Source organism: Rhinatrema bivittatum, chromosome 8, assembly GCF_901001135.1.
Source record: "Rhinatrema bivittatum chromosome 8, aRhiBiv1.1, whole genome shotgun sequence".
In the NCBI taxonomy this organism is placed as follows: Eukaryota; Metazoa; Chordata; class Amphibia; order Gymnophiona; family Rhinatrematidae; genus Rhinatrema; species Rhinatrema bivittatum.
Genome location: NC_042622.1, coordinates 41,049,590 through 41,064,527, shown reverse-complemented (window position 1 = coordinate 41,064,527; position 14,938 = coordinate 41,049,590). Strand labels below are relative to the sequence as shown.

Below are 14,938 nucleotides of genomic sequence, written 5' to 3'. Positions count from 1 at the left end.
TGGCACGGATGCTAGAGCTGGTTCCTTGGGCATTTGCTCATAAGTGGCCCCTTCAGAGATCACTCCTCTCCTGTTGGAATCCGTTATTGGAGGAGTTTCATCTTCTGCTTCCACTCAAGGGGGAGTCCAGATCCAGTCTTTCATGGTGGCTTGGTTGGGCCAGTCTGAGTCGAGGAGTAGAGTTGGAAGTCCCGAATTGGGTGGTAGTGACCACTGACAGCCTTTCCGGTTGCATGTTCTATTGGACAATGCAAAGACAGTAGCTTATATCAATTGGCAGGGAGGAACCAAGAGTCGAGCAGTGGCACAACAGGAGTTAGTTTGCTGGGCGGAACAACATCTGTCACTCCTGGTGGCATCTCACATAGCTGGGGTGGACAAAGTCCAGGCAGATTTTCCCAGTTGGAAAAGGCTAGACCCCTGAGAATGGGAACTGTTAGAAGAAGCCCCACATGGACTTGATGGCATCACAATAGAACACCAAGGCCCCTTGCTTTTACATTCACAGGCAAGAGCACAGGGCAAAAAGAAATGATGCTCTGGTTCTACCGTGGTCTCCAGGAATTCTTTTTTATATGTTTACTTTATGGCCATTTCCAGGCAAGGTGCTACGGTGAATAGAGAAATATCCGGGCAAGATGATTCTGGTGAAGCCGGAGTGGCCACCTCGGCCATGGTTCGTGGACCTGATCAACATGGCAGTGAATGGGCCATTAAGGTTCGGTCACCTGCCGAGGCTGCTACTTCAGGGTCCAAAACTTTCAGATCATGTGGCTCATTTCTGTCTCATGACTTGGCATTTGTGAGGAAACGTTTGAAATGGAATATTTATTCTGAGAACATCATCACCACCTTACTGCAGGCCAGGTGGTTTTCGAGGCCATGTGTTCTGAAGAGGGAGTGCAGCCTACTCGTGCTTTGTTTTCCCATATTTTGACTTTTCTACGGAAGGGTTTGGTTAGAGGATTAGCCTTTAATTCTCTTCAGATGTAGGTGGCGGTTTTAGGTTGTCTTTGGAGTAAGGTGCAGGGAGCATCCCTGGCTTCACATTCAAATGTGATTCATTTTGTTTGGAGAGCTAAACATTTGTGACCTCCATTGAGAAGGATATGTCCCTCTTGAAATCTTTATTTGGTTTTGAGAGGGATGTATAAGGCTCCATTTGAACCAATGAGGATGGTGACTATTAAAAATCTAACCTTGATGGTGGGTTGTTTTTTTTTGTGGCAATTTGTTCAGCCAGAAGGATTTCAGAACTTCAGGTGTTGTCTTATAGAGATTCTTGTCTACAGATTTCGGTTCTGGGGTTTTATTGTGCACAGCACCAACCTTTCTACCAAAGGTTGTTTCTGCGTTCCATCTTTGTCAAATAATGGAGCTTCCAGTCTTTCCAAATTTGGATTCATCTGTGCCTCACGTGAAGGAGCTTCGGGTGTTGGATGTTGAGGTATCTGAAGGTGACTAATAGTTTCTGGAAGTCTGATCACCTCTTTGTGCTTTGGAATGGTCCAAGGAGGGGGTGCAAAAAATCCAAGGCTTCGATTGAGCATTGGCTGAAGGAGGCTATTGGTTCAGCGTACATCTGTAAGGGTGCCCAGTACCAGAGGGTCTGAGGGCTCACTCGATTCGGTCTCAGGTGACTTCCTGAGCTGAGTGTCAACAGGTGTCTCCACAAGAGATTTGTCGGGCAGCTACTTGGAAGTCGTTACACACTTTCGCCAGACATTATTGGTTGCATGTCCAGGCTCCGGATTCCATGAGCTTTGTTGAGAGTGTTCTACAAGCGGGACTCTCATGTTCCCACCCTGTTTAGGGGAACTTGGCTACATTCCAGGAGTCTGGACTGATCTGAAGTATGAACAGGAAAGGAAAATTGGTTCTTATCTGCTGATTTTCATTCCTGGAATAGCACAGATCAGCCCAGAGCCCTACCTGATTAAGAGAGTCTGCTCGTGTTAGCAGTATGTATATGATGCAGAGTTTGTTGAGGGATTCAATGTTCTATTTTGTTGTTGTTGGAATAGAGTTCCGATTTTGAGGCTTCACTTTCCTCCTGCTCGTTGAAGAGATTTGGGGTCTTAGTTTTAGTGTTTACTTATCATCTTGGCTTGGGTACAGGTCAATACTGAGGGACTGCAGTGGCACACTATGTTAAATGGCAGTGCCATTGAAACACTTTTTCTCTATCTCCATCTGCTGGCTTGGAGGCAGGGAGTCTGGACTAATCTGTGGTATTCCAGAAATGAAAATTAGCGGGTAAGAACCAATTTTCCTTTCCTATTTGTGCAATCTGTATTTGGACTAGCTTTGGAGTTCATTTTGATGGGCAGCTGTGAAGTTTTTCACGTTTGTGTACCAGTGGCAGCTCTATGACTGAAATATGGGAAATCAATGCAAAAAGTATAGCTTTAAGTTTAATGAACAGGACTGGCATATCTGAAGGAGCCAGTTGAGTTACTAAATGTTTAAATAAGAACATGCCATACTGGGTCAGCATCCTGTCTCGCAACAGTGGCCAATCCAGGCCATAAGAACCTGGCAAGTACCCAAACACTAAGTCCATTCCATGCTACTGTTGCTATTAATAGCTGTGGCTATTTTCTAAGTCAACTTAAATAAATGATGCATAGTGGTTCTAATCTCCTTGTATTCCTTGTTCATTGCAGGAGTGCATCACCTGACAGTAGGAAGGTGGTAAAATGGAATGTGGAGGATACGTTTAGCTGGCTGCGACGGGACCATCTTGCTACCAAGGAGGACTACATGGTTAATATTTCTTTCTGTCTCTTATGCACAACCTAGCCCAGGAGTAGGCAACTCCAGACCTTGAGTGCTGCAAACAAGTCTGATTTTCAGGATATTCACATTGAATATGCATGAGATATATGTGTATGCATACAGTAGAGGCAGTGCATGCAAATCTGTCATACATATTCGTTGTGGATATCCTGAAAACCCGACCCGTTTGTGGTACTTGAGGATCGTAGTTGCCTACCCTTGGGTTTGCCCTATTATCAGTCCTTCTTCCACCTAGCTTAAAGCCTTTTTCTTATGCTTAGATGTAGTGCAGGTTTGGGGTTTGTAAAGTATGAAGTTCCAGAGACAACCATGGTTCACTCCATTGTGTGCTGTTTTGGAGAAACTGATTCCGGAAATGTCCGGGACACTGTTGATTCCGATAGAGATTCTGCTGTACAAAAGTCTCTTCTGTCTCTTTCTGTTGTCACTCCCTCTCTTTTTCTTTGCTTACCCTACACTTTGTTCCCTTCTTTCTCTCAGCTTTCTCGCTCATTGTTTTCCTTATTTTTTTTTCCCCTTCCATCTAGTTTTACTTCTGGTCCCTCCTTCGCCCTCATCCTTTTTTTTCTTTTGTGTCCGTTATGCTGTCCCTTTCTCCCAGTTTTGCTCACTGTGTGTGTTCTCGCTCCCTGTCCATTTACTTCCTTTTGCTGCTTACTCCTTGTCCTCTGTCCCCCTCTGCCCTTCCAGGACAGGCTGGAACACCTGCGGAAGCAGTGCGGGCCACACATGGCAGCGGTTGCAAAAGACTCTGTCGAAGGGATCTGCAGTAAAATTTACCACATATCCTGTGAATATGTGAAACGGATTCGAGAGAAGCACCTTGCTCTGCTCAAGGAGAACAACATACCTGGTATGGAGCAGGCCATCTTGAGCAGCTCTTTCTCTTAGTCAGACCCGGTAGTGGAAGGGGAGGGGTAGATAAGGCAGGTAGAATGTAGAAAAGAAGCTTCAGCATTTGATGGCCAGGAAAAGGTGGAAGTGCGGATGGAGTAAAAGATTGCTCATTTAAATTATGGGTGGTTTGTGAAAGGAAGGGTATGACACTCTAGTAGTATGGGCTGCAAGGAGATGGAAGAGGTGGAGCTGTAATATTTGAGATATGGAGAATAGAATTCTAAGAGATGTATTGGTCCTGGAGAGCACTGGATTCTTTGCAGGTTGTGAAAACTCGCATTGGACAGGCATAAGAATTATCCAAAGATCATGTTGCACATGACCTTACAGGACCACAGAGGTCCCATCTTCAGGTGGTCTGGAGAATGGGGGAAGGTGTTTCAGTATCTGATGGCCCAGAGAAGGAGATTGTTTGTTTGTTTGTACGTCTTCTCAGGATGTGAAACCCTTCCTTTTCCCGTGCTGTTAATATGCAGAGGAAGTGGAAACCCCTGAGATTCAGGATCGGCTGGTCTACTGCTACCCTGTGAGATTGTCCATCCCGTCTCCACCAATGCCTTGTGTGGAAATGCACATGGAGAATAACATTGCCTGCGTGCGCTACAAGGGTGAGATGGTGAAAGTGAGCCGCAACTACTTCAGTAAGCTGGTAAGTCCTCTGCCTGAGGAGTTGGTGAGCGCAAGTAAAGTCCAGTGCCTTGCTGGGGATGGAGAGAGGGAGAGAGACTAACACTGGGAGAAGAAAGAGGAACTTGAAAGATTGGCGGGATAAAGCCCTGTTAGGCTGAGCTTGAGGGGTGAAACTGGAATAAACTGAAATGTCTCTGGCAAGTTGCGATTCCTGCAGTGTTTCTGGGGGCAGGGGGAGCTGAGGTGTGACCCTTGGGAATATGGTTCTTCCATACTGAAGCAGTAGAGGTAAGAAGTGAGCATCATCTTTTGCTTGCTCACTTCAGCGCCCCCTGTGCCCATTTCTTTTAACACTCTGTCCTCCATACCCGCTTTACTCCTGGTTAGATGACCCGGTCTTTACACCGGTCACACCCTGCCCTGCTGCCACACCTTGTGCAGTGCTTCACATTTCTTTTGCAGTGGTATCTGTATCGGTACAGCTGCATTGATGACTCTGGTTTTGAAAAGTTTCTGCACCGCGTTTGGTGTCTCCTTCGTCGATACCAGGTACTGGCTCCTTTTTGTTTCTTCTTGATGATGGGGTTCTCATTGTGGGGCTGTTTTGATCTCTTAAGTGATGGTGGTCTAAGAGCTGACAAGAGCTGCCCAAAAAAGGTGTCACACTAAAGCTGATGTTGATTATTGATTGAATATGGGCAAGTGGGTATGTCACGTCACAGCAGGTGACCAGGGGCTTAGGGAGGTATTCCATATCATGTGGAATGGTTTTTAATTTTCCACATCGCCATGGTTACAAAGGACTGTGGGGTGGGTGGGAGGGGAAGGTCTTTATTTTAAATACATTTTAGCATGGGTAATGGAAGAAACCCTTCAGAGCAATCAGAAATATTAGGTTGTTTATCTTGGCATCTTTGGTCTAGTTTAGTTGGAAGCTCAATGAGAAATATGAATAATTTTTTAATTACACTAATTAATGTATTCGAGAAAATACAAGTTGATTTTTCCCAGTACTCCAAGTACTGTTGTTAAGTTACATTATAATTATATATCATCTTCCTGAAACGGGAGGGCACCCTCATATTGCATTTATTTCTTCCATTGTATGTTGAGTGTGGGGGTCATTTGCAGACTTTCTCTGTGACAGGTGATGTTTGGTGTGGGACTCTACGAAGGCACTGGCTTGCAGGGGGCACTCCCAGTTCACGTGTTCGAAGCTATCCATAAACTGTTTGGCGTGAGTTTTGAATGCTTTGCCTCACCCCTGAACTGTTACTTTAAACAGTACTGTTCAGCCTTTTCGGATACAGATGGATACTTTGGATCGCGGGGGTGAGTCCCGACTTTTCATGCTGTTTGGGTGTTCACATGTGCGATGGAATGTATTTATGGAAATTTTGTTTTGTCAACTTCTGCAATGACTTCTTAGAAAATCCCTACCTTGAGCCATCCCTCTAGGAACCCTCTTCTTCTCCTCACTCCTGCACACACTGAAAGTCTCTGTCTGAGCTTCCCTACCTGACTGAAAAGAAGAGTCTGAGACATGGCCATTTTGGAGAGTCATAAAGTTGCATTTTTCCTTCCTGGTATTTTCCCTGTAGTTTGATTTGCTTTTATCTAAGTTCTTTGGTTCCCCAATTGCAGAGAGTAGGACAAGTTATCTGCTTTGGAAGCCCACCCAATAATACTAATTGAGCTGACAGCACTAGCCCTGTCAAGAAGAGACTCAAAGCTGGATCATCCTCTCCCTCTTCACATGTGACAGCACAGATTATTGTTGCCGAGTCACAGGCCTGGCCTGATGTGCATGCTTGTGAATTTAGTTGTATTTGTCTAGTTTTGCATTCTTCATTCATAGAAACATAGAAATGACGGCAGAAGAAGACCAAATGGCCCATCCAGTCTGCCCAGCAAGCTTCACACATATTTTCTCTCATACTTATCTGTTTCTCTTAGCTCTTGGTTCTATTTCCCTTCCACCCCCACCTTTAATGTAGAGAGCAGTGATGGAGCTGCATCCAAGTGAAATATCTAGCTTGATTAGTTAGGGGTTAGATTCATGGTAGATATGCATTGCAGTCTTTCTGTGCATGGGTGAAGTCCTTGAGGATGTGATACCCAGCTCATAAATTAACAACTCTCCACCCATACTAAATTTGAACACTCCAGTGTGGAGACAGGGTGGGTCCAAATGTGCTCTTTCTATCGAGCTAATCTTTGGGTCCAGCAGTACAGAAGGATGCCACTATTTTAACTTCAGTCAAATGTCTGTTATCAGGGCGTGTACAGTCAAGATCTCTGCAGGTCCTGTGTCATTTACCCATAACATGAATACAAAGCTTCACTGTGTCTCATTGCTTTCAGGCCATGTCTGGACTTCTACCCTGTCAGTGGCTCATTTGAGGCAAATCCCCCATTCTGCGAGGAGCTGATGGATGCTATGGTCACACACTTTGAGGTAAATACCCTTAATAAAGCAACTGTCCCCCCCCCCCCCCGCTCACCCCCAAATTCCAGCAGCCCATAGCAAGCTGCTGCCATTTACCACTAACAGTCCTACAGGCTCACTGTTTGATGACAAAGAGAAATTGTTGTTCTTATAGAAAAAGTGCACTGATGGCAGTACCCAGACTGTCCTAGAGGATGCGCCTTTGCTGCTGATAATGTCCCCCGTTTCTCTGCTCTTTTCATTAGACATTGCTGGAGAGCTCCAAGGAACCCTTGTCCTTCATTGTTTTCATTCCGGAGTGGAGGGACCCTCCAACACCCGCACTCACCCGCATGGAGCAGAGCAAGTTTAAGCGCCAGCAGCTGGTCCTGCCGGCCTTCGACCACGAGTACCGCAGTGGATCCCAGCATGTCTGCAAAAAGTATGTCGCCCCTCTCAGAGCACTGCTTCCTTAAACAGCCATATGTCCATTAAACTTTTCTGCTGCTCTGAATACTGCCTCCCCCACCCCCCCACACACACACAAAGATATTCTTCTTGTCAAATCTAAGCCAAATGTTTTATTTGGAATGAAAAGTTTTATTAGGCTGGGCCTAGATTCTGGCGGTACATCCCACGGTCTGGACTGATCCTGGTACGTACAGGGAAAAGAAAATTATTTCCTTACCTGCTAATTTTCATTCCTGTAGTACCATGGATCAGTCCAGACGCCCACCCTAACATTTTGGGGTTTTTTTCTTTGGGTTAATCCTTCAGCTCAACTGTATAATCATTTGAGGAACTGTTTGGGACTGACTAAGAGTTCACATTGCAAGCTTGCCTATTCAGATTTACAGTTTGATGTTCAATTTAGTTGATCTTCATTTTTATATTGATCCATCCAAGGGGTTTTTCTTTGTTGCTTGAATATTCTTAATACTGAAGGTTTACAGATGGCGCACCAGTCATGAGGGACCTCACTCTCAGTTTTTGCTCTGACTCCATCTGCTGGAAGGGGGACATAACCGCACGGTCTGGACTGATCCATGGTACTACAGGAACGAAAATTAGCAGGTAAGGAAATAATTTTCTTATGGCCTCCTAGGGGGTTGTTAGGTCCTCAGGGGACCGTCCCTCCTGGTGTTTAGAAGCAGCTGCTAGTAAGGGTCGAGGGCCCTGTAACTAAGTTCAAGCAGCTCTGGGGTGTGCGGCTCACTCACCCCAGCAGGACCAGAACCAAGGACAGCGATGGGCAAGTTTTCTTTACTTTAAAAAAAAAAAAAAATTTAATTGATGTCATTCCCGGCACCTCCCGGGCTTCTCGAGACATGCCTCTCCTAACCAAAAGCCTCTCTGATGGGGATCCAGATACCTCAGAGTACGAAACCGACTCCCTTGAAGAAGGAGAAATTCCCCCAGGGATGGAGCCATACCGGATCATGCTCCGATTCTTCCACAAGGACGAATTACCAACCCTAGTGTCCCAGACTATGAAGACACTGGGTCTTCCAGGCACGGAGCCCACAGTGGAACCAAAGACGAATCTGATGCTGGTGTACCTCCGTAAGGCCTCATGCTATTTCCCTATGTTGGAGCCCATTAAGGAACTGATTGACCTGGAATGGAATGCTCCAGAGGCCACTTTCAAAGGGGGGGGCGGCAACTAGAAGCCTTATACCCGCTGGAACCCATGGCTAAGGAACTTCTACGTTCCCCCAAAGTGGATGGTATGATCTGTGCAGTTTCAAAATGCACTATGATCCCAGTGGAGGGGGGAGCAGCATGAAGGACACCCAGGATGGAAGGCTGGAAGTCATCCTTAAGCAGTTACAAATTGCTTCCTGCTGCGCATTAGTGGCACGTTCCTGTTTGATCCTCGCCAGAGACGCAACCACGCCCAGAGAAGCAATGGAGCCTGCGGTCTCCTTCCTCGCCGATGCTACCGCAGACCTCGTGCGCACCTCATCCAGGGGTGTCGCCGCCGCAGTGGCAGCAAGAAGATAATTATGGCTCCGGAATTGGTCAGCTGACGCGACTTCCAAAGCGAACCTCACAAAAATGCCTTTTAAAGGATCCTTCCTGTTCGAGAGCGAACTGGAGACATTAGCCAACAAATGGGGTGAATCTCCAGTACCCCGATTACCTGAGGACAGGAACAAAAGAACATATCAGCGCTCCTCCCCCAGAAGAACCAAGGGTAGAGGATCGCAGCGCTTTAAACCTTATAAGAAAACACAGTCCCAAGCACTTCGTCCTTCAGGAAGGTCTCAGTCCTTTCGGAACAGGCACATTAAAAGAGGAGCAAGCTCAGGGTCAGGTCCTGGCCATACCCCACAATGAGAAGGCGCAGACCCATCCACAGGAAGAAGACATAGGGGGCAGACTTACCCTCTTCTACCAAAGATGGGTCGAGATAACTTCGGACAAGTGGGTCCTAACTATCATTCGAGAGGGGTACTCGCTGAAATTCCAAAGCATCCCCCCAGACAAATTTATGAGATCGCCATGTCACTCCCACTCCAAGAAGACTGGCAGTGGAAACCACACTAGCAATACTACTCAGCCTGAAGACAGTAGCCCCGGTGCCCATACTTCAACAAAATACTGGCCACTATTCCATCTATTTTATCGTTCCCAAGAAAGAAGGAACATTCTGGCCCATCCTGGACCTCAAGACCATCAACCGTTACCTGAAGGTACCACACTTTTGCATGGAAACTCTACACTCCGTTATAATGGTGGTACAACCGGGAGAATTTTTAATCTCACTGGACCTATCCGAAGCCTACCTTCACATCCCGGTCAATCAACATCACCAGCGCTTCCTGTGATTCGCGATACTGGGCCATCATTATCAATTCGGACTAGCCACCGCCCCCAGAATCTTCACCAAAATCATGGTGGTAGTGGTGGCAGCATTGAGGAAAGAAGGAGTCCTGGTACATCCTTACTTGGACGATTGGCTGATCAGGCAAAGTCTCCAAAGGAGAGTCGTCACGCGACTCTACTATAAGAACTCGGGTGGGTCGTGAATACTACCAAGAGCTGTCTACAGCCCTCCCAGTCACTAGAATACTTGGGAGTCCAGTTTGATGCCAAACAGAACAAGGTCTACCTTCCCCCTCCACGGAGAAGGAAGCTGATGGGTCAATTACAAAAGCTGTTGTCCTCGGTCCGCCCCAAGGTATGGGACTACTTCAAGTCCTCGGCCTCATGACATCAACTCTGGAAGTTGTTCTGTGGGCAAGGGCCCATATGCGGCCTCTACAGCGTTCCCTACTGTCACGATGGAATCCAGTGTCCCAGAACTACTCAATTCGCCTCTAGCTACTGACAGAGGTTCGGGAGCAGCTTCAATGGTGGCTACAGAAAGAACACCTAAGCAGAGGCATAAATCTATCCGCACCGAAGTGGATCTTGCTCATCACGGACGCAAGCCTGCGAGGGTGGGGAGCCCTCTGTCAGGAACTGACAGCCCAGGGACAATGGAACAAGAAAGAGGCGGGATGGAACATAAAGCGCCTGGAAGCTCAAGTGGTCAGACTAGCCTGCCTACGATTCAGCCACAGACTCCGAGGCGAGTCCATCAGAATCATGTCTGACAATGCAACAACCATTGCCTATATCAACTAACAGGGAGGAACCAAGAGCCACCAGGTATCTGGAAATAGACCCCCTCATGGAGTGGGTGGAAATAAATCTACAAGGGATTTCGGCCTCCCACATCACGGGAAAAGACAACATCTCTGCGGACTACCTCGGCAGAGAAAGCCTAGACCCGGGGGAATGGTCGCTGGCGGACACAGCCTTACAGCTGATAGTAAATCGTTGGGATCTCCCAGCCATGGACCTACTAGCAACTTGTCGCAATGCCCAAGTCCCCAGATTCTTCAGCCGCAGATGAGAACCACAATCTCAGGGAATCAATGCTCTCGTCCAGAACTGGCCAGAGGAAAGCCTCCTATATGCCTTCCCACCTTGGCCACTACTGGGCAGGGTCATCCACAAGATAGAACACCACAGGGGACTAGTCCTATTAGTCGCTCCGGATTGGCCAAGAAGACCTTGGTATGTGGACATGCGAAGACTATTGGCGGGGAATCCTCTATGTCTACCGCTATACAGTGACCTTCTTCATCAGGGACCGATCTCCCACGAAGACCCGGCTTGATTCTCTCTTACGGTATGGCCCTTGAGAGGACTAGCCTAAAGAAGTGCGGCTACTCAAAAGCCGTGATTGACACCCTGCTTTGGGCACGCAAGTCCTCCACATCTCTGTCTTACATACGGATCTGGAGAGTATTCGAAGCTTGTTGTGAAGACTGCGGCCTCCTTCCGAGGACAGCCAAGATTCCCACGATCCTAGAATTCCTACAGGATGGCATGCAGAAGGGGTTGTCCCTCAATTCCCTCAAGGTTCAAGTCACAGCACTGGTCTGTTTCAGATCTGAAGTGGACGGCATCAAACTATCAATTCATCCTGATGTGTCTCGTCAAACAACTCCGACCACCACTAAAGTGGCCAATGCCTCTATGGAACCTCAACCTAGTACTAGACTTCCTAGCAGGGGAGTCCTTCAAACCAACAAGCGAACTGTCTCTACGTCTCTTGACCTTAAAGACAGCATTTTTGATCGCTATATACTCATCTCGGCGCATCTCCGAACTTCAAGCATTATCCTGTTGGGAACTGTTCCTCAAGTTCACCCCGGGCACCATACAGCTGCATACGGTACCATCCTTCCTTCCGCAATTGGTTTCCCAGTTCCGTATGAACTAAACCATATCCTTACCATCACCAGATGAGCACAGGGATTCGGAAGACTCACGCCTCCTTCGCCACCTGAATGTCGGCAGAATCCTAGTCCGATACCTGAAGAGATCGGAATCCTTGCGTAAAACTGATCACGTGTTCGTTTTTCACAGCGGCAAGATACAAGGGGAAGGGGCATCGCGGGCGACCATAGTCTGCTGGATCAAAGAAGTAATTAATGCAGCCTACATAGAGGCAGGAAAACCATTACCTCTACAGGTCAAGGCGCATTCTACAAGGGCCCAGGCAGTCTCCTGGGCTGAAACCAGGCTACTTTCATCAGCCGAGATCTGTCGGGTGGCAACATGGTCCTCCCTACACACCTTCTCCAGGTTTTACCGCCTGGATGTTCAGGCCAGGGAGGATACAGCCTTTGCAAGGGCGGCACTAAGTGGGCCACGGGCAGCCTCCCGTGCCCACTGCAGGGGAGTAGCTTTTGTACATCCCATTGGTCCTGAGTCCATCTGGCTACACGCTAGGAAATGGAGAAATTACTTACCTGATAATTTCGTTTCCCTTAGTGTAGACAGATGGACTCAATATCCCACCACGGCTGCTCCAGAAATAGAGAACCTTGGATATCAAATCTCGAGACTGAGCAAGTACGGGTAAGCCATGGCTACCTTTAGTTCAAGACACCAGCAGTTGCCCAGGTGTCGGCGTTTATTGTTTCAGTGCACTGGCGGTCTCCAGTTCCAAAAAGTTTTAAATATATATAATCATTTGAACCAGTTCAAGGTTAATCAAGTGTTATCAAGTATTAAGCAACATATATCCACACTGGCTTTTCGAAGACAGTACTGAAGAGCGAAGCATGCTGCACGGGTATATGTAGGCTGACGTCAGCTTTGAAATCTGACTCCGTCTCCCATCTGCTAACAGGAGAGCACAATACCCATTGGTCCTGAGTCCATCTGTCTACATTAAGGAAAACGAAATTACCAGGTAAGTAATTTCTTCATTCCCACCCGGGCGGAGCATCAGAAATTCATTCACTTCAGGGCATTGAGAGACATTTTCAATTTTGTGCGCTCCCATTTGGTCTGGCGACGGTGCCTCATACATTCACCAAGGTGATGGTGGTGTTAGCCGCAGTGCTAAGAAAGGAAGGCATCTTGGTGCATCCTTATCGTGGATGATTGGGTCATTCGGGCAGAGTTGAAGGAACTAGGTCAGTGTTCAGCTTACCAAGTCATGCAGAAGTTACAAACCTTGGGCTGGGAAGTGAATCTAGCAAAGCGCAACTTGGTTCTGACCCAGTTGCTGGAGTACCTGAGAACTCTGTTTGATACCAGACCAGGCAAGGTGTTTCTCTCAGAGGAGAGGATGCTGAAGTTGCAGGCGCAAGTCTGCTGGTTGTGGCGACTTTCGGTTTCCAGAGACTGGGATTCTTTGCAGGTCCAGAGTTCTCTGGTGTCTCCTCTGGATCTAGTTCCCTGGGCGTTCGCACATACTCAGCCACTTCAGAGGGTGCTTCTGCCCCATTGGAACCCATAGTTGGAGGACATTCAGATCCAACTACCATTACTAGGGGAGTTCAGGTCCAGTATTTTCAGGTGGATTTCTCGGGCCAGTTTGGAGCTGGGTGTAGTTAGAAATCCCGATTTGAATGGTATTGACCAACCATGCCAGTCTGAAAAGCTGGAGATCCATTTGTCAGGGGAATGCAGCACAGGGTTAGTGGTCGGTAGAGGAGACTTTGTGGTCTCTCAATCATTTGGAAACAAGGGCGGTTTGCAGAGCGTTGCTTGCTTTTCTCCTACAGTGGCACGATTGGACATTGCAACAGTGGTAGCTTTTATTAACTGCCAAAGGGGGACCAGGAGCTTTTCTGCTGAGCAGAGCAAAACCTAGTGGTTCTGGCGGCGTCTCATGTCACTGGAGTGGCAATGTTAAAGCAGACTTTCTCAGCTGGCGGGTACTACACCCTGGTGAATGGGAGCTGGCGGAAGAAGTGCTGGCTCTCATTCAATCTAGGGGAGGCAGTCCTCACCTGGATTTGATGGCATTGAAGCAGAATGCCAAAGCACACCTTTTCAGTCGCAGGTGGAAGGTCAAAGCGGAAGGCCTTGACACTCTTGTTCTCCCGTGGCCATCCGACTTCTATTGGACATCGTTCCTCCTTGGGTCCTGATAGGAAGGGTGTTAAGGTGTATTGCGATTCACCTGGGGAGGGAGACACTCATAGCTCCAGAAGGGCCACGTCGGCTGTGGTTTGCGGACTTCATAAATCTTATGGTGGATGGTCCTCTAAGATTCGGACATCAGCCCACTTTGATTCATTGAGGACCAATCTTCTTGGTTCAGATGGCTCGCTTTTGACTCATGGTTTGGCTTTTGGAAGGCATTGTTTGAAATTGAAAGGCTATTCAGAGGCAGCCCTTGCTACCTTACTGTAGGCTAGGAGACATTCCTTGGCTTATGTCAGGGTGTGGAGAGTTTTTGAAACATGGTACCTCAGGGAGGGTATTGCACTTCTTCGAGCATTGGGTTTTCACATTCTGGCTTGTTTGCAGGACGGTCTTGTGAAAGGGCTTGCATTCAATTCTCTAGGAGTCCAAGTGGCAGCCTTGGGCTGTTTAAAGGTAAGGTGCAAGGGTTATCCCTAGCTTCCCATCTGGATCTGGGCAATTTTCCTTGAGCAGTGAAGCATTTACAGCCTCCGGTATGGCGAGTGTTCCACTTGTAGAACCTTCATTTGTTTTGGCAGGTTCTCTGGGGTCTTCAGTGTAAGCTATTGAGAAAACGTTACTGAAGGATCCTTTTCTGCAGATTTTAGAAGATGAAGTGTCTTTTCACACAGTACCTTCCTTTTTACCAACGGTAGTATCTTCTTTTCACTTCAGGCAGACAGTGGAACTGCCCGTTTTTCGGTTTTGGACTCTTCTGCTCTGCAGCAAAGGATCTACATTTGTTGGATGTGTATTGGGTCCTGTTGCACTATTTGAAGGTCATCGACAGTTTTCGGAGCTCCAAACACCTCTTCGTTCCGTTTGGTGGAATGAGTTACAGGAATAAGGCTTCTAAAGCTACCTTTGCATGATGGCTATAGGAGGCCATTGTGTTAGCTTCTGTTTGAAAAGGAATCCCGTTCCTCATGGGGTTATGGACCCATTCTTTTAGAATGCAAGCATCATCCTGGGCTGAGTGTTGATTGGTTTCCCCACAGGAGATCTGTCGGGCAACTGCCTGGTTGGCATTACTGACTGGATATTCTGGCACCGGAAGAAGCCAATTTTGGAGAGAGTGGGCTGCGAGCCCAGTTTAGGGGAGCTTGGGATCTAACCTGTTAATTTTCGTTCCTGGAATAGAACAGATCAGTCCAGAACCCACCCTCTCTGGAAAGACCTCTCTATTTACTGTGTGTAGAT

At 47.4% G+C, this 14,938-nt stretch overlaps 1 protein-coding gene across 1 annotated transcript in view; it reads left to right on the top strand.

Moving 5' to 3' along the window:
* PCIF1 (PDX1 C-terminal inhibiting factor 1) overlaps positions 1–14,938 on the top strand; it is a 70,378-nt gene that overhangs the window by 48,957 nt on the left and 6,483 nt on the right. Inside the window, exons 9-15 of the mRNA XM_029611729.1 lie at positions 2,667–2,766; positions 3,490–3,652; positions 4,173–4,345; positions 4,789–4,875; positions 5,474–5,658; positions 6,691–6,784; positions 7,021–7,196. Of these exons, the coding sequence (XP_029467589.1) occupies positions 2,667–2,766; positions 3,490–3,652; positions 4,173–4,345; positions 4,789–4,875; positions 5,474–5,658; positions 6,691–6,784; positions 7,021–7,196 (978 nt within the window). The remainder of the gene's footprint in view (positions 1–2,666; positions 2,767–3,489; positions 3,653–4,172; positions 4,346–4,788; positions 4,876–5,473; positions 5,659–6,690; positions 6,785–7,020; positions 7,197–14,938) is intronic.